This window comes from Pecten maximus, chromosome 17, assembly GCF_902652985.1.
Source record: "Pecten maximus chromosome 17, xPecMax1.1, whole genome shotgun sequence".
NCBI lineage: Eukaryota > Metazoa > Mollusca > Bivalvia > Pectinida > Pectinidae > Pecten > Pecten maximus.
In genome coordinates, this window is record NC_047031.1 from 1,864,268 (window position 1) to 1,883,679 (window position 19,412).

The 19,412-nt window shown below is 35.7% G+C and overlaps 2 protein-coding genes across 5 annotated transcripts in view; one reads left to right on the plus strand and one right to left on the minus strand.

The window, feature by feature from the left end:
• LOC117314958 (germinal-center associated nuclear protein-like) overlaps window positions 1–3,443 on the plus strand; it is a 32,461-nt gene extending 29,018 nt beyond the window's left edge. For 2 of the 3 annotated variants that reach the window (XM_033869069.1, XM_033869068.1), the window contains exon 8: window positions 1,001–3,443. In XM_033869069.1, the coding sequence (XP_033724960.1) occupies window positions 1,001–1,117 (117 nt within the window). In that variant the 3' untranslated portion in view covers window positions 1,118–3,443. The remainder of the gene's footprint in view (window positions 1–1,000) is intronic. The other variant, XR_004529649.1, reaches the window with a different exon arrangement.
• Window positions 3,444–12,642: 9,199 nt separating this feature from the next.
• LOC117315567 (ras-related protein Rab-27A-like) overlaps window positions 12,643–19,412 on the minus strand; it is a 51,972-nt gene continuing 45,202 nt past the window's right edge. For both annotated transcript variants that reach the window (XM_033869809.1, XM_033869810.1), the window contains 3 exons: window positions 18,114–18,199; window positions 16,140–16,367; window positions 12,643–13,328 (listed from right to left, as the gene is read on the minus strand). In XM_033869809.1, coding sequence (XP_033725700.1) covers window positions 13,133–13,328; window positions 16,140–16,367; window positions 18,114–18,199 — 510 coding nt within the window. In that variant the 3' untranslated portion in view covers window positions 12,643–13,132. The remainder of the gene's footprint in view (window positions 13,329–16,139; window positions 16,368–18,113; window positions 18,200–19,412) is intronic.

A 19,412-nucleotide genomic window follows, 5' to 3' on the forward strand; every position in this document is an offset into this window, starting at 1 on the left:
GGAGGAATCATGTCCACACATCAGGGAATTTATCTCAATGTGTCATTAATTATCACCAATAAGATTTGTAATTATCTCAATGTGTCATTAATTATCACCAATAAGATTTGTAATTATCTCAATGTGTCATTAATTATCACCAATAAGATTTGTAATTATCTCAATGTGTCATTAATTATCACCAATAAGATTTGTAATTATCTCAATGTGTCATTAATTATCACCAATAAGATTTGTAATTATCTCAATGTGTCATTAATTATCACCAATAAGATTTGTAATTATCTCAATGTGTCATTAATTATCACCAATAAGATTTGTAATTACCTCAATGTGTCATTAATTATCACCAATAAGATTTGTAATTACCTCAATGTGTCATTAATTATCACCAATAAGATTTGTAATTACCTCAATGTGTCATTAATTATCACCAATAAGATTTGTAATTATCTCAATGTGTCATTAATTATCACCAATAAGATTTGTAATTACCTCAATGTGTCATTAATTATCACCAATAAGATTTGTAATTACCTCAATGTGTCATTAATTATCACCAATAAGATTTGTAATTATCTCAATGTGTCATTAATTATCACCAATAAGATTTGTAATTACCAACGAATTAGCAATTATATCTCTGCTGTCCCCAATGAAACATGGAATATAAAAAGGACATCATTTATTTTCAGCACGTTCGTTCAAACTTAATACAGAAAGATACAGTTTGATATGCAAAGGACCCCATTTATAAGATACAAGCACAAATTTAACCTTGACCAATATAGGTAATTCAAAATATGTATATAATCTGTAAGATGTAATTTGTTCACTTGGTTTTGACAGAATAATCAAAAGCTAACCTACCTTATATACAGATCTCAAGATATTGAGGTGTCTGTTGTATCCAAATAACCATTCCTGTTATTCAGTAATAATGAATCGGTTTATCGTCCTGAGTTTTAAAAAGACATTTTAAAAATTTTAATTGTTTTAGATGTTACACAGCCATCACCCAGAAATAGATGATGTCCTCTCATCAATACATTTAGCCGACATCTTCCTGAAAGGGGGAGTAACTCTGGATGCCTGCAGACTAGACGAAGTAACGTAGACAACAATGCTGTATCATGTTTGTTATGGGATGTGTATTAAATCAGCTGGTCACCATAAAACTGAAGGCCTGGTGGTAATCCACTGTGTCAAATATCCGAAGTAGAATGTCTGGGGAATGATATGCTTGCATGTTATCAGAGTTTTTGTTTTTGGAACTCTTTCTGGTAGGAGGTGTAAAAGTCTCTAACCTTAGCTAATTTTAGTTTTTATTCCAGTAAATGTGAAACACTCATTTTACCACGAGATTTTATCAAGAGCTTTAAAATCAGAATTTTATTCCCGGTACATTTTGTCTCAGTTTTACCAAACAAGTCAAGTGGATCATTTCGTTATTAGTAAATGCATTTTTATCAGGTTTTTGTGACATTTACAAATTTGATTGAGAAACGGTTTTTATTTTTTTTTCATAGGAATTTGGAAATAAAGATTCAGAGTATGTTTCCCTAGGATTGAACAAATTTTGTTTTGTTGTAGCCTCCAATTCTGGACTATTGAGAGTGTAACCTGTGTTAGTATGGTGATTTTAATTATACTGTAAACAGGAAATTGATAAACTGAAGATTATGATTTTATGGATTAAATCTTTTTATCAAATTTAGTGGTGAATTTGACAATGCATAATGAACATCTTTTACAATTTAAGATAAAAAATATTTAATATTGTAAACAGGGAAATGATATACCGGTACTGAATCTAGTTTTTATCGATAAAGACAAAAGTCTTGTCCGAGTTTTTAAATTTTCCTGTCGGCATTTCAGTTACTTGGTATTTTACCCCTATTCATATACATGTATGTTGATGTACGGGAATGTGGCAATGTAAAAAACTATGATGGCGTTCATAGAATGATGAGTGAAATAACTGACAATAATGTCTCGTGGTCTGTGATTGGATTACCTCATTTATCTGCAAATACGCCCCCCCCCACCTCTTCTCCAGCCTCCTTCTCCTCCATTTTTGAAGAATCACCAATTTTAAATTGAAAGGTTAAAGTTGTTCATAAACAAGCCCCCCCCATAACGTTAATACAGAACTTTTACACACTCTGGGAGGGGCTTATATGAAGGTAAATACAGTACTAAATTTTACATTATGGGAGGGGCTTATATGAAGGTAAATACGGTACTAAACTTTTACATTATGGGAGGGGCTTATATGAAGATATGAGATTTAATTTCTTTTACTAGCAAGCATTTTTTTTTATTTAAGTGAAATGTATCAAAATATGTATTGACAATATTTTTCAAACTAATAATTAAATGTATTTTAAAATATTCTGAAAATTTAAAATTGACACCAATGTGTAAATCTTTTAAAACTGATTGCTGCTGGTATTGAATTGTTAAAGTGATATTTACTTATTTAAGATATTTTAATATATCTGCATTCTTATGAAATTGTATGCAGAAAATGTTTTTATTAACTGTAAAAATGTTTTATGTTTAAACACATCTCCGAACTGGTGACATAATTAATATCTGATGTCATTGATAAGTCAAATTAATTTTCTGTTGTTTTTTTGGTTTTTTTTTAGTGATTTTCTCCTCTTTTTACAAATGATTGACTGTTTGTCAAAACCCAAAATCAATTTTCTGATAAATTAATTTGAGTGGAAAATAATTTTTTTTCTTGTAATATTAACTTTTACTTATTTGATTAAAATATGAAAAAAATCCTAGAACTGAATGCAAGTTTTGGATTAAAAAAATAAAATTCTGACCACTTTAAGTCACAGCAAGTTGCTATATTGTTAATATCAGTTGTTGTTTTGAATGAGAATGGATGTGTATGAATATTCCAATATTAATCATGTAATGTCTATACAATTATCCCCATGTAAATAAATAAAGGGAATATAGGTATACAATACTGTATGTGAATTTTAAAAATGTTTTATAATATGAATTTTAATGGAAATAAAATTATCAAATACGAATCATTTTTTCATTTCATCAGCAGAGACTTGTATATCCGTCTCTGTCATCAGTGAACAAATCTTGAGAAAAACATCAATGTTCTCATCCATTAGCTGTTGTGAAATTTTTAACAAAGCATGTAAGCGTAAAAATAATTGAGTTTGTGCCACTGGTTCTTGGTTGTGATCAAAATTATACAGTAAAGATTAATGTATTAATTTCGCTATTTTTGAGGACAAAAGAAAAATGAACTTTTAATGTAAACTGCTAACTATAATCTTCAATTCTCAAAATCCAACATGGCTGCCTGTGGGCCATTTTGTTTTTCTGATCAAAAATCAAAATTGAGTTGGCACAACCAAGGGAAACCTTTATATGAAGTTTGAGAAATATCTATCCAGAACTTTTCAAATTAGTGATAACAAACTTAAACAAGAGATCCCAGAGGGATCTTGGCGCCCACCATTGAATGTTCTTCATAGGTTCCATGTCAGATTGATCTTTTCTCTACTTTTCTCTTCTTCTAAGTCTTACTAGTCTGTGTAAATTCAGAAGAAACCTCTAGTACTTTTCAAACAAGGGAAACCTATATATGAAATTTAAGATTTAGGCACCAAGGGGAACCTTTATATGGAATTTGAGAAAGATTCCTTCAGTACTTTCTGAGAAATAGCGATAACAAACTTCAATTGTCAAAATCCAAGATGGCTGCCTGTCGGCCATGTTGTTTTCTGATTGGTCTCAAAATGCAATATGCATAACTAGGCACCAAGGGGAACCTACATCTGAAATTTGAGTATGATCCCTTCAGTACTTCCTCAAAAATAGTGATAACAAACTTCAATGGTCAAAATCAAAGATGGCTGCCTGTCGGCCATCTTGTTTTCTGATTGGTCTCAAAATGCAATATGCATAACTACGCACCAAGGGGAACCTACATATGAAATTTGAGGAAGATCCCTTCTGTACTTTCTCAGAAATAGCGATAACAAACTTCAATGGTCAAAATCCAAGATGGCTGCCTGTCGCCCATCTTGTTTTCCGATCGGTCCCAAAATGCAATATGCATAATTAGGCACCAAGGGGAAGCTACATATGAAATTTGAGAAAGATCCCTTCTGTACTTTCTCAGAAATAGCGATAACAAACTTCAATGGTCAAAATCAAAGATGGCTGCCTGTCGGCCATCTTGTTTTCTGATTGGTCTCAAAATGCAATATGCATAAATAGGCACCAAGGGGAACCTACATATGAAATTTGAGAAGCTCCCTTCTGTACTTTTTCAGAAATAGCGATAACAAACTTCAATTGTCAAAATCCAAGATGGCTGCCTGTCGGCCATCTTGTTTTCTGATTGGTCCCAACATGCAATATGCATAACTAGGCACCAAGGGGAACCTACATATGAAATTTGAGAAAGATCCCTTCTGTACTTTCTCAGAAATAGCGATAACAAACTTCAATGGTCAAAATCCAAGATGGCTGCCTGTCGGCCATCTTGTTTTCCGATCGGTCCCAAAATGCAATATGCATAACTAGGCACCAAGGGGAACCTACATATGAAATTTGAGAAAGATCCCTTCAGTACTTTCTCAGAAATAGCGATAACAAACTTCAATGGTCAAAATCCAAGATGGCTGCCTGTCGGCCATGTTGTTTTCTGATCGGTCCCAAAATGCAATATGCATAACTAGGCACCAAGAGGAACCTACGTATGAAATTTGAGAAAGATTCCTTCAGTACTTTCTCAGAAATAGCGATAACAAACTTCAATGGTCAAAATCCAAGATGGCTGCCTGTCGGCCATCTTGTTTTTCGATCGGTCCCAACATGCAATATGCATAACTAGGCACCAAGGGGAACCTACATATGAAATTTGAGAAAGATCCCTTCAGTACTTTCTCAGAAATAGCGATAACAAACTTCAATGGTCAAAATCCAAGATGGCTGCCTGTCGGCCATCTTGTTTTCCGATCGGTCCCAAAATGCAATATGCATAACTAGGCACCAAGGGGAACCTACATATGAAATTTGAGAAAGATCCCTTCAGTACTTTCTCAGAAATAGCGATAACAAACTTCAATGGTCAAAATCCAAGATGGCTGCCTGTCGGCCATGTTGTTTTCCGATCGGACCCAAAATGCAATATGCATAACTAGGCACCAAGGGGAACCTACATATGAAATTTGAGAAAGATCCCTTCAATACTTTCTCAGAAATAGCGATAACAAACTTCAATTGTCAAAATCCAAGATGGCTGCCTGTCGGCCATGTTGTTTTCTGATCGGTCCCAAAATGCAATATGCATAACTAGGCACCAAGGGGAACCTACATACGGACGGACGGGGGACGGAGGGACGGACGGACGGACGGACGGACGGACGACGGACCACGGACGCAGGGCGATTTGAATAGCCCACCATCTGATGATGGTGGGCTAATAATCAAAATCGAAGATGGCTACCTGTTGGCCATTTTGTTTTTCTGATCTAAAATCAAAATTGCTTAACTAGGGACAAAGGCAACCTACATATGAAGTTTGCGGAGTATCCCTCCAGTACTTTTCCAGAGATGGAGATAACAAGGATTGTTTATGGACCATGGACGCAGGGCGATTAAAATAACCCACCATCTGATGATTTGGGCTAAAACTTATTTTTGTGATGCCCTGTTATTATTTAGAAGCTATTGCAGTTTATGCTCAGCATGTGGCGGAAATATTCATTCATTTAAGCATTGATGTACTTTTTTTAGTTTCATCGGGGTATGAAACAAATTTTGTTTGCAAACTGTATGAATCCCCGTAGCGGATTCTTACAGAAGTTTGCAAACAAAATTTGTTTCATACCCCGATGAAACTAAAAAATAATTGACATCAACGCTTATAATTAATTTTTGAAAATGATTTTCTAATTTAAAACATGTTTTATGTACAATTTTACTTGTTTTTAAATGGGATTTTTTTTCTCAAATCAATACACAACGTCAATTGTCGTATTGTGACGTCACATTTTTCGCGCCATTCTCGGAATTTCTTTAATAAAAGAATGAAAAGAATTTTTCGACCAATCACATTTGAGCATTTACCATGAAAACAAAGAAAAATTATATAATAGTGTATGATATAGAATTTCAACCACTAAAAGTGTATTTTCCCCTTTACTGTATAAAACGGATCTATTAATTTTGGAAAGATGGAGAATGGAAGATTATGCAGTTTTTAAATACTCTTGAGATTCTTAAACTCCAAGATAGATCTTGCAGATGAATTCCGTTCATATTTTGGCATGAATGTTAGTGTTGAGATTTGAACCTGAAGAAATTGCTAACGATTATTTACACGAAACCAATCCAAATGTAAATTCTAAGAAAATTTGTTGGACAGACAGCACACTGTATACGATATATACATTTGTACATAACACACTCGCAGCCGTTTTATTGTCAGATCCGAAAAACAAAGAAACAACAATCTAAAAAATAAATACACTTTATTCAGAAGGTTATAACTGTAATATTGTACATTGTATGCAACAGAGACAAAGTCACTTTCAAAATCCAAGAGTTCCACTCCGTTATACCTTAACATTCTCAACCCTTGTTGCTGATAACTGATGTTGGGCAGGTCTTACAGAATAACTTTGATACCCTGATGTAAAGGAATAAAATAACATTTTTGGTTTTGGGTCGTGACTTTGTCTTCTTTAGAACTGATAACGCATTGTACAGAAAATACAGTAAGCCACTCCCTTTTTAGCCGGAGTTTCCTCCGGCTCTGACACTTTGTGTCTGGTGTAGGGACCCCGACATGGTGCCCTGACATCATGTCTGGTGTGGGGGCCAGATATGGTGCCCTCACATCATGTCTGGTGTAGGGACCCCGACATGGTGCCCTGACATCATGTCTGGTGTAGGGACCCTGACATGGTGCCCTCACATCATGTCTGGTGTAGTGTAGGCCCCCCCCCCCCCCCCCCCCCCCCGACATATGCTGTTAGGCCCCCCCCCCCCCCCCCCCCCGACATGTTCCCCTGCTCATGTCTGGTGTGGCCCCCCCCCCCCCCCCCCCCCCGACATGTTCCCCTGACATCATGTCTGGTGTAGGGCCCCCCCCCCCCCCCGACATGTTCCCCTGACATCATGTCTGGTGTAGGCCCGGCCCCCACCCCCCCGACATGTCCCCCATTTTGACCCCCCCCCCCCCCCCCCGACATATGTTTCCCCTGACAATTCATGTCTGGTTTAGTGATAGACCCCACCCCCCCCCCCCCCCCCCCCCCGACATGTTCCCCTGACATCATGTCTGGTGTGGTGTAGGCCCCCCCCCCCCCCCCCCCCCCCCCCCCCCCCCCCCCCCCCCCCCCCTTGACATGTTCCCCTGACATCATGTCTGGTGTCAGGGCCAGAGGAAACTCTGTCTACTTTTCTATAGAAGCACCCTCCTAACTTTCTGTCAATATTTTTTACCAGAGGAGAGGGCTGGGAGTTCATTATCCCTTAAATATGGTAATACATGTACATGTACATATGATAAATCTTGTTATCACTGAACTCAATATAATGACTTGTAACATGAACTTGTCGAGCCCTTTAATTCTATCGGGTATATTCCAATGGTTTAGAGTGTGTATAGGAGCAGAACTTTCGTATTTAAAATACAAAGTGAACAAGAATGTACATATTATTTTGAGAAATATAATTGGAATATAATCTATACGTGTATGTTTATATGTTTTTAGGAAAAGTATGTTGATAACAAATAAAGTTAATATGAAATAATTTTATTTGAAATAAAAAATAAAAATTGAAAATTTATATAATATATTTGTATTAAGATTTACATAAAAAATTACAATAATTGTATTTATTTCGCTTATTTATTAATCACATTATGAATAACATGATAATATATTTACATTGTGCATTTGAATATGTCATGAATATGCAAATATTGGCAAGTCATGATGAATATGCTAAATTTTGGAAGTTATGAATATTCACAATTTTGGAAGTCATGAATATGGGAATATTACCAAATCTTCAATAAACAAATGGATTACTCTGTGTATTGAATATGTCAACATCCCAGCAGTTATAACAATTTATTGCAACAAATTAAAATAACAATACAGTGTTAATAACCAATCAAAAATAGTACAGATTGCAAAACCCCCTCACATGATTTCCTGCAACAATGATTGGTTAATATTTACAACCAATCAGATTACTTAATTTCAATATTTGTCTTTGGATTAGCTTAAATATTGAAGCTTTAACACATAAAACTAGTGTACTCTAAGAAACTTAGAAGTGCTTGATGACAAGTCTGAACAAGTTTTTGTGATACCAATCCATGATAAAGAATATTTTTTTTGTTAAAATAATAAAAAAAAATAATCTAGTTTAAACACAACATAATTCTTTAAATCATACTTTATCAAACTTTGTAATACTTAACTTGCAAATAAAAAGTAACTTAACTTTTAACAAAAATTATTTAACTTTTAACAAAATGTTATGTGAATGAAGACATACATTTAAGTCAACAGAAATGCTTTTATCAAGCAGGATTACTGTATAAATTATATAATCCACTAATCTCGGGATTACTGTATAAATTATATAATCCACTAATCTCGGACTGAAGGAGCATGCACATCAATCTTAACAATATATATCACCAGTGTGATATCTTGTTTCTCATACATGTTATAGGAAAGCAGCATGGAAGAATATTGATAGAAATCTGTAGTTCATTATCCGAGGCCAAACCTCCGTAAAAATATATTACAAAGGGGGCCTTGCTCTGTATTTATAGAAAGGGAAAACTAAAACTCAATAAGGATTTCATAACATGTTTATCAAACGGGAACTCCAGCACAAAATTCTGTCATTTCCGGTGACATTTATAACCAGAAAAATATACACACAATTAACAAGGGCCATAACTCTATAAATTATGAGACACACTTGACATTACTTTGGTACTAACACATACAATTTGGCAGTTGTTGGTAAAATGAGCAAATAAAACATCCTACAAACATAGCTAGCTTGTCTGGTAGGTGTGACTTAGCCACAATCTAAACTACAGGAAGTTGAAGTATTGAAAGTTATGGAAGCTTTGGCAGGAAAATACATAAATGTTTAAATGTTTAGTCTTAAAAGAGATTCTAACAGTGGAACAAATATGTAATGGAATTTAACAATATAACAATAAACAAAGAAAACCTACAGTTTAAGGATGTATGCTACCTGTACATTAATTATTGATTTTTTCTGCATTTGTAAATTATTAACAATTACTACATAAGAATTTTACAATAGACATATTTTCTTGTGTAACATCAAAAGTGTCATTTGACAATGAGAATTTTTGTTTAATAAAACATTTGACTCTTTTTAATAGCGGAACTCTTTTGCACATGAATACAGCAAAGTCTTAATTTTCCATGTTGCAGTAAGGTAGCATACAACCTCAAGTAACGTGTTGATATTGTAGATAAAACCTACTGGATTTCATAGTTTGATTGTAAAAAAAATCACAAAGGATATATGTATATAAATAATGGAAATTTGTAAGAAAATGGTATTTCATTAAGAATATTAAAATATTCAGAAACATTTAGTGTTGTTAATTTTCATAAAGAAACACATCTTAAGTGATATACAAATTATCTTCATAGAAATAATAATATCAACATTATCAGAAACTGTGATATCATCAGAAACTGTGATATAATCAGAAACTGATATTAACAGATACTGTGATATTAACAGATACTGTGATATTAAAAGAAATTGTGATGAAAAACAATCAGAACCAATGATGTTAACAGGAGTTGTAATATTTAACAGTGATAAAACAAAAAAAAGTCTTTTTGGTGAAAAAAAAAAAGTTCAAAGGAGTGAGTTGCCAAAATTTTGAAAAAAATAGATTTTAAATCTGCACTTTGTCAGAGCAGAACAACATCTGCCCCACAATGTTTTTGATGTTATTATATTGATTAGAATATTTACTAAATACACAAATTCATCATACACACAATCCATGCTTATTATCTATAGAATGCAATTTCTGGTCAGAATACTGAAAAAATTCCTTTTTGCATGTGGTTTTAATTGTTCAAATTTTTGTGGATTTACCAAAGTGTATTTATTGATAACATGATACATTTCAAAACAAACTAACTATAGCCATGCTCTTTTTTAAGAGTGACCTTGACCTATATTTCTGGATTTTGACATAATCTCTGGAAATGAAAGTGTGGACGGACAGAAGAACACCATGAGTCGTATATAGATCATCTGTAACTATGAATCTACAGCAGTCTAGATTTAATGATTAATTATTTAAATAATACAGATGAGGGGAGATAATTCTATCATAGGAAACAAAATTTCTCATCAATTTAAATGTATGCAATGTATTGACAGTATGAACAACATTATGGAAATAATTTATTTTTGATTAAAAACATTTTGATGAGTTTTTAATCTGAATCATATTACCCTAAAAGGCTTCAGAATATGACATTTACCCCCCTTGTATTTTTTTATAATAAAGAAAAATAAACAAGCTCTTTGGAAAATATGAAACAAGTTTTAAACTGTTAAAATATTCCCTTCTGTAGAAATAGACATCTGTAAATTATATTTTTCAGGAATGATTTGAATATTTATAAGTAAATTTGATATAGAAACAAACATTTCAGCCTTTCACACTGAGGTACAAATATATATTAATATATATATAACTCACTAACATATTGTAATAAATGTTTTAAAGAATAAATTTCGCCATATATGAGTGACTGAACTCTGGTACCACTCTATATTTATATTTTTTGACAAGAGAGTGACCTCCCCTTTGATATTTATATTTTTTGACAAGAGAGTGACCTCCCCTTTGATATTTATATTTTTTGACAAGAGCGTGACCTCCCCTTTGATATTTCAGGAATAAATTCAGGTGGAGTGTCAAAAGTTGTCGAATTTAATTTTTCATCCATTTTTTTGAAGCTAGAAAATTTTGAAGCATAATTACAATATTCAAGGACAAAGACACAACATTCTGTCGATTTGTCCAATGTATCAGTTCTAAAGATTTTCTTTTTGGAAAGGGAAAGAATATGTGTCTTTGTGACCTTAAAATGGCACCAAAAGGTTTCTGTATTTTTACAGAGTAAAATGAATCCAAACACCAATATACTTCTGGTTACTCATTCTCAAAAACATCCATACAAACACTCATTAAATTAGAATATATTAGAAATATACTATATATAAAGTTGTTACAGATTATAGATATCATCATCAGTTTATGAATCAGAAATTATGTCACATAATAAACATAAATCAAACAAGGCCATGTGCTATATATATCTTTAACTGTTCATGATAATTTACAAATCATGCTGTAGATTTCATTTTTATGACCATTGATGAAACAGACTATATCCTTGAGATAATAAAAAAAAAAGATAGATATTGTTAACTGTTCATTATCAGTTATTAAAGAAGCAAGCTGTATATATCGTTTTCTTACATTTGATGAGGCAGTTGATATATAACAAGTTATGAGCATTTTTGAAACAATCTATAGATATCATTTACTGTTCATGATCTTTACAATCTGTATACATATCTTCTTTCTACCATAAAAAAACGACCTATAAATGAAAGATACATTTTTGAAACAAGCTATAGATATCCAATTATTCATGATCTTTACAAACAAGCTGTATAGGTGTATTTTTGACTATTTAGGAAACAGACTATAGATATTAAATAATACCCTTAACTGCATGTTCATGATCATTTATGAAGCAAGTTGTACATATCTTATAACCATTTATGAAACAGGTTATAGATATTGGGTAATCAGCATGTTTGAAACAAGCTATAGATATCATTAACTAATCATGTTCTTTTCAAAACAAGCTGTATAGATATCTTTTTCGAAACATACAATAGATATCAGAAAATAAACAATTATAAAACAAGCTATATCATTAACTGTCCATGATTATTTATGAAACAATATATAAATATATAACAATTATGCTAATATAGAAAACAGACGATAGAAAACAATAAAATAATTTTATCATATTGATGATACATCGAACACCAGTGAGTCTGACAGGTTGATCTCTGTCACAGAGAAATTCACAATCAATGAAAAATCACGGAAGGAAGAAACTTAACAATATAAAACGTACCATTAATCACTTGTTCACAACCTTCTTATTTAACAGTAGAATCACACAAGCTTTTTTAATATCAAAACTTACATCAACCCAAACGTACCTTCCACAGGTGATCAATGTATATTTACATTTACAAGAAAAAATAGAAATTTTTATATTAAACATCTCTGTAATTGAACACTTTGAAATTAATTGCAGATTCACATCAATGGCAGAAACACATTACAACATTCCAAGAATCAATCCTTACATGTATCCAAAACTTTGGTTTGTTTGGTTTGTTTTTGTTTAACGTCCTATTAACAGCCAGGGTCAATTACGGACGTGCCAGGTTTTGAAGGTGGAGGAAAGCCGGAGTACCCAGAGAAAAACCACCGGCCTACGGTCAGTACCTGGCAACTGCTCCACGTAGGTTTAGAACTCGCAACCCAGAGGTGGAGGGCTAGTGTTAAAGTGTGGGGACACCTTAACCACTCGGCCACCGCGGCCCCAAAACAACCATTCTGGATCTAACAGTAATAAATCACTTGTTAGAAAGAGTTCCACATTTTGGATATTCACTCTGTTTTTTAACATACAGCCTACTTTTATGCCATTAAAACTCATCAATAGTTCTCACATTCTGTTTAAAAAATTAAAGAAAATCAATATTGCCTTCAGTTTAGAAATCCAGCCACCCTGTCATGTTCAGTGGTCCCGTACTCCAACATCACCATTACTGAAACTTAAATCTTGATCTTCGTAAATCTATAAATTTACCCATTAACCCTTGGTCCTCAACATCCAAGAGTCCCCAGGTTTAGGAAACTTTTTGACTATAGATGAGAGAAGGCTATTTTTGTACCGATTGATGAGGTCCTAATGGCACACAATACTATTACATGTTAACATGCACAGCCTCCCCCCTCTCCAGCCTCGTCCATTTCGTACTTCCCGTGTCGTCCGTGGCCGTTACGAGCACCCGGTAGTTGTGACTTGTCTATACACTGTTCCATCCTTGTCATCACCATATCTAGTAAACACTCCATCGACTTGGCAACATTCTGGCCCGTTGCAGCACTCGTCTCGAAATATGGAAGCCTGCAGGGATGTTAAAAAGTTTATCAAAAAATCGAATTTTTACGAAAAAAAAAAAAAAAATCACCATTTATCATTATTACTTCTAAAAATTTGATTTTTTTTCTATTTTTTTTTTTGTATTTGCATAAATCTAGAAACTGAAACAAAAGTATGTAATTATCTGGGCATACTGTAAATGTACATTTTAAGAGGTTATTTTAGCACTTTTTGTGCTAGAAGCATTGTGCTAAATCATAATTGTGCTAATTGTATACTTTCTATATAAACCAATTTAGCCACACCAATTCATGAATGTCCTAAACTGTTAAAATTTGGATATGTGCTAATATTTGCACTATGCTACGATTTGCTTTGATAAGTGTAGCGTAGCGTGCAATCAACCGTGGATCTCCGATGATGATGTATCGTATCACAATTTGAAGTCGAGCTACATTGGTATCGTAATATAAGGTTAAACATTAAATAAAAGTCATCAGTAAAGAGTAAATTTGACAAAAAGCAAGAAATTAACAAAAGCCATAAAGGTTGATGTATGATACACTAGTTTTATGTTGAGGACATCGTATATCTGTTTTTTTCACAAGTGATGTTACTTTTTTTTATACAGTGGAACCTCTATAAACCAAACATGCGTGGGACATGACTATTTGTTCGGTTTACAGAGGGTTCGGTTTGGAGAAGTTGATCGATGACCGGTCGAATTCCGGATATAATTGGTCGGACGATGTTTTATTAGAATGCACCTGATTACAAACCGGCACGTACACACGTAGACAATATTTGGTTTGTCTGAATAATATGCATATTATGAAAGTTAATCAATGTATATATTGCAGAATATATAAGAAAGGCAAATGACTATAACTATAGTTTTTAACAGTATTTTCACATGTACAACTACACTTTACGATCGACCTACATTTTGTTACATCCGGTGAAGCTTCCGTCATGTGGATGGGGCCGATAGTCCAATACGGAATATTTTACATATCGACTAATATTAAAGGGTGTGAAGATGTTTTGTTTCAATATCAATTACAATTGATCAGATGATACTGGTCGTATTTCCGACATCGCTGTTGTCTAAAAAAACATCACAGGTTTCATTTACGAAAACAACCCCCTTTGGGCCTCATTTAAATTAAATGCGAAACTCAGGCTTCTAGCTCTACTTGCATTGAGAAGATAAACGAACCGACGCGCTTCAATGAAGTGTGACATTGTTTCATAATTGTCGTGTTGATTATACACTAGGCCATCCGTCATAATGCCCCCTTGGGATATATACATTAAACCCGTGTATTTGCATCGACTAAAACACTGACTCCCGCTTATATGCATATAAAAATTCCAAAAAATCGAAAAATTTCAATTGATTTTAGGGTATTTTTGTGATTTTCCCGTAATAAAAGTTTTATGAAATGTGTTTTAACTTACATATTGATTCGACACGATGTACAACGTTATCTTATCATTGGTTCACACTTCGTCATTACAGGTTACGTTCGATGCATTGATATCGACATTGTTATTATTTAGACCATATCAGTAGCAATGTGCAGAAGAATTACTGAATAAAATATTTATATGCCTCATCTTTTGATGAGATTTGTTTATTTATTATAGCATCGATCCAAACCTGTGTTCTGTGCACTTAAACACTCGCTGAGGCAGGTTGCGATCGCCATGATTGTTTACTAGGCGCGTTGCATTGTGGGGGCATATGTGTAATGAACGACAACTCTTTGTGTGTGTGCGCCATTTTCCAAAACAAACCCAAACGACAATAACATGTCACGGTCATTTAAGACAGTCTATTGCTTCAGCAGTTCATCATCTATGATCAAACAACTAATATACTCATAGCAGGAACACAACGCATCTCGAGACGATAATGAATGTTAATTGAAACGATGACATTGTACATCGTAGTGCCAACCCACGCGCGTATGACCAATAGTATCGGACCCAGAGACTCGGAGTGACAAGTAGTAAACGATGAAGTGTATGCAAATATTTGTACATTTACAAAGAATAACAACCCATGTATTTCGTATTTACTCTTATATTTTAAATAATGTTGTTTTTTTAAATATATTTTTAATGCAAATAACGTAAACAATCATAAAGCGCCCATTTTGAGTACCGACCTGACGATCTACAAAATGTATAAGAGGGGCAAAAACCCAACTCCGCCTATACGAATACTCCGGTTATTTGCATATTTTGTCGTGGAAAAAGGGGTATGCAAATAAGCGGGTTGCTCTGTATTGGATACCTGTACAAATCACCTACGTAGGTCCCGAGACAATAAGGCTTCACACAATACCCGTCACAGGTGTTGTTTCACGGTTGACTGGCCTGACCTTGTGTCATAATCGCTCAGGTAAGGCCGGTTTTCAGAAGTAATTTTTGGTATATTTTAACGGGAACCAGACACAAAATCAGTCCGGTGTTCGGAATTCAGAGGGATCGGTATTTGGAAGTTTTTTAATACTATAATAAAGAAGGACCAATTGCGTACAATGTCAATTCGTTCGGTATTCAGAGGTGTTCCGTTTTCGGAAGTTGCACTGTATTAAACTTTGAATTTTTACATGACTTACATCCCATTTTTCACAACTGCATGGTGATACAGATAACAATGTGATTTGTTTTTATTGATGATGATGATGATGATGATCAATAGTCATCATCATCATCATCATCATCATCATCGTCGTCAGACTGACAATATTAATGCATCAATGTATCGTTAACAGCTCAAATGATTTCTATGAACCAATGTTTAAATTTTCAAATTAAAATTACCCAAACTTTTCAGCAGTTTCTCGAGCTCTTTCCTCCGACACTGTTCTCTGATCCTCCAGATCAGCTTTATTTCCACACAACACTATATCTGGGTTCTCACAGTAGGCGTGAGTTTGTAACTGAGACAGCCAGTTACGAATGTTGGTGAAAGACGTCTCGCTCGTCAGGTCAAACAGGAGAAGGAAGCCCATCGCATCTCGGAAAAATGCTGTTGTCAAGCTCCGGAATCTGGTAAAGAAGGAATTTTTGTGGATAATCTAATTTTTGATATTTGTCTCTTCAGATTTAACTTTGAAATTTTTGAAATACTTATTCACATGTGTCAAAACTTTCATATGCTGGTAAAAAGTAACAGAAATATTTTAAAATAATTTGGAGACAATTAAGGTTTAGTTGTGATGGAAGTAATTGGTCAGAGGGTGTTCAAATGGTATGTGACACAAAAATAATTTTAATAAGTAATTCTGAGAGAGTTTTAAGATTCAAATGTGATGGCAGTAATTGGTGGCAAAGTAGTCAGGTGGTATATGACATACAAATTGTCTTTAATCTTGGTAACCAGGGTTTGATTCCTCGATCAGACATTAAAAGGTATGAGGATTGTGACACCTGTCTGACCACGTGGATTTTTACAGGTACTCTCTTTTCCTTCCTCAGTACCCGTGTTAGACCTCTAGTAACTTCCATCTCCCCAACCATGCTTCCTTCCTCAGTACCCGTGTTAGACCTCTAGTAACTTCCATCTCCCCAACCATGCTTCCTTCCTCAGTACCCGTGTTAGACCTCTAGTAAACTTTTCATCCCTCCCCAACCATGCTTCCTTCCTCAGTACCCGTGTTAGACCTCTAGTAACTTCCTCCCCAACCATGCTTCCTTCCTCAGTACCCGTGTTAGACCTCTAGTAACTTCCATCTCCCCAACCATGCTTCCTTCCTCAGTACCCGTGTAAGACCTCTAGTAACTTCATCTCCCCAACCATGCTTCCTTCCTCAGTACCCGTGTTAGACCTCTAGTAACTTCCATCTCCCCAACCATGCTTCCTTCCTCAGTACCCGTGTTAGACCTCTAGTAACTTCCATCTCCCCAACCATGCTTCCTTCCTCAGTACCCACTGTTTAAACTCTCTCGTAACTTCAAATCTCCCCACATGCTTCTTCCTCAGTAAGAGCAGTCAATGGAAACAGACACGGCCATCACTGTACAATATTATGTCAACATTCTAGTTAAGAGAGGAAGTTTTTGACCGAGTTCACTGCGTCAAACAGACACAGCCATCACTGTACAATATTATGTCAACATTCTAGTTAAGAGAGGAAGTTTTTGACCGAGTTCACTGCGTCAAACAGACACGGTCATCACTGTACAATATTATGTCAACATTCTAGTTAAGAGAGGAAGTTTTTGACCGAGTTCACTGCGTCAAACAGACACGGCCATCACTGTACAATATTATGTCAACATTCTAGTTAAGAGAGGAAGTTTTTGACCGAGTTCACTGCGTCAAACAGACACGGCCATCACTGTACAATATTATGTCAACATTCTAGTTAAGAGAGGAAGTTTTTGACCGAGTTCACTGCGTCAAACAGACACGGCCATCACTGTACAATATTATGTCAACATTCTAGTTAAGAGAGGAAGTTTTTGACCGAGTTCACTGCGTCGAACAGACGCGGCCATCACTGTACAATATTATGTCAACATTCTAGTTAAGAGAGGAAGTTTTTGACTGAGTTGAACACTGCGTCAAACAGACACGGCCATCACTGTACAATATTATGTCAACATTCTAGTTAAGAGAGGAAGTTTTTGACCGAGTTCACTGCGTCGAACAGACGCGGCCATCACTGTACAATATTATGTCAACATTCTAGTTAAGAGAGGAAGTTTTTGACTGAGTTGAACACTGCGTCAAACAGACACGGCCATCACTGCACAATATCATATGTAGTAAAGAGAAGGGCGTTTTTGTACCTTTCCTGCCCGGCCGTGTCCCACAGCTGTAGGTGGACGCGCTGACTCCGCCCAATCGACCCGTCAACACCCGGTATCCTGTGGACCTGTAATTACAAGGTTTTTATACTGTCAGTAAGCATTACATACATCATACAAATAAACGTAAGGCTGCACTGACCAGTGGCCGGATTATTACTGACCATCGACTGGATTATTACTGACCAGTCGCTGGATTATTACTGACCAGTCACTGAATTATTAATGACCAGTGACTGGATTATTACTGACCAGTCATTAGATTATTACTGACCAGTCGCTTGATTATTACATACTGACCAGTGACTGGATTATTACTGACCAGTGGCCGGATTATTACTGACCAGTCACTGGATTATTACTGACAAGCTGTCACTATTCTTTAACATTATAAATCACAGACAGTGATATGATGCATATTTTCCATCCCTCTTTATGGAAGGGGATTCCTGGCAGGGGATTCCTGGAAGGGGATTCCTGGAAGGGGATTCCTGGAGTGGGGATTCCTGGAGTGGGGATTCCTGTTTGGGGGATTCCTGGAAGGGGATTCCTGGAGTGGGGATTCCTGGAGTGGGGATTCCTGGAAGGTGATTCCTGGAAGGGGATTCCTGGAGTGGGGATTCCTGGTGGGGGATTCCTGTTTGGGGGATTTCTGGAAGGGGATTCCTGGAGGGGGATTCCTGGTGGGGGATTCCTGGAGTGGGGATTCCTGTTTGGGGGATTCCTGGAGTGGGGATTCCTGGAGGGGGATTCCTGTTTGGGGGATTCCTGGTGGGGGATTCCTGGAAGGAGATTCCTGGTTGGGGATTCCTGTTTGGGGGATTTCTGGAGGGAGATTCCTGGTGGGGGGATTCCTGGTGGGGGATTCCTGGTGGGGGGATTCCTGGTGGGGGGATTCCTGGTGGGGGATTCCTGTTTGGGGGATTCCTGGTGGGGGGATTCCTGGTGGGGGATTCCTGTTTGGGGGATTCCTGGTGGGGGGATTCCTGGTGGGTGATTCCTGGTGGGTGATTCCTGTTTGGGTGATTCCTGGTGGGGGGATTGCTGGTGGGGGATTCCTGTTTGGGGGATTCCTGGTAGGGGGATTCCTGGTGGGGATTCCTGTAAGGCATTCCTGGATTTTCACTCTATATTTGAGCACAAGTTATCAGTATAATATTTTCACTGTAACAGTTCTTATCATTAGGAAACCATTGAGAAATAACAGTGAATATATAGAAGTTATCAAGTGTAAATTGGTCAAAGGGAGCTCCATAATAAAGGCAAATATTTGAATATTTG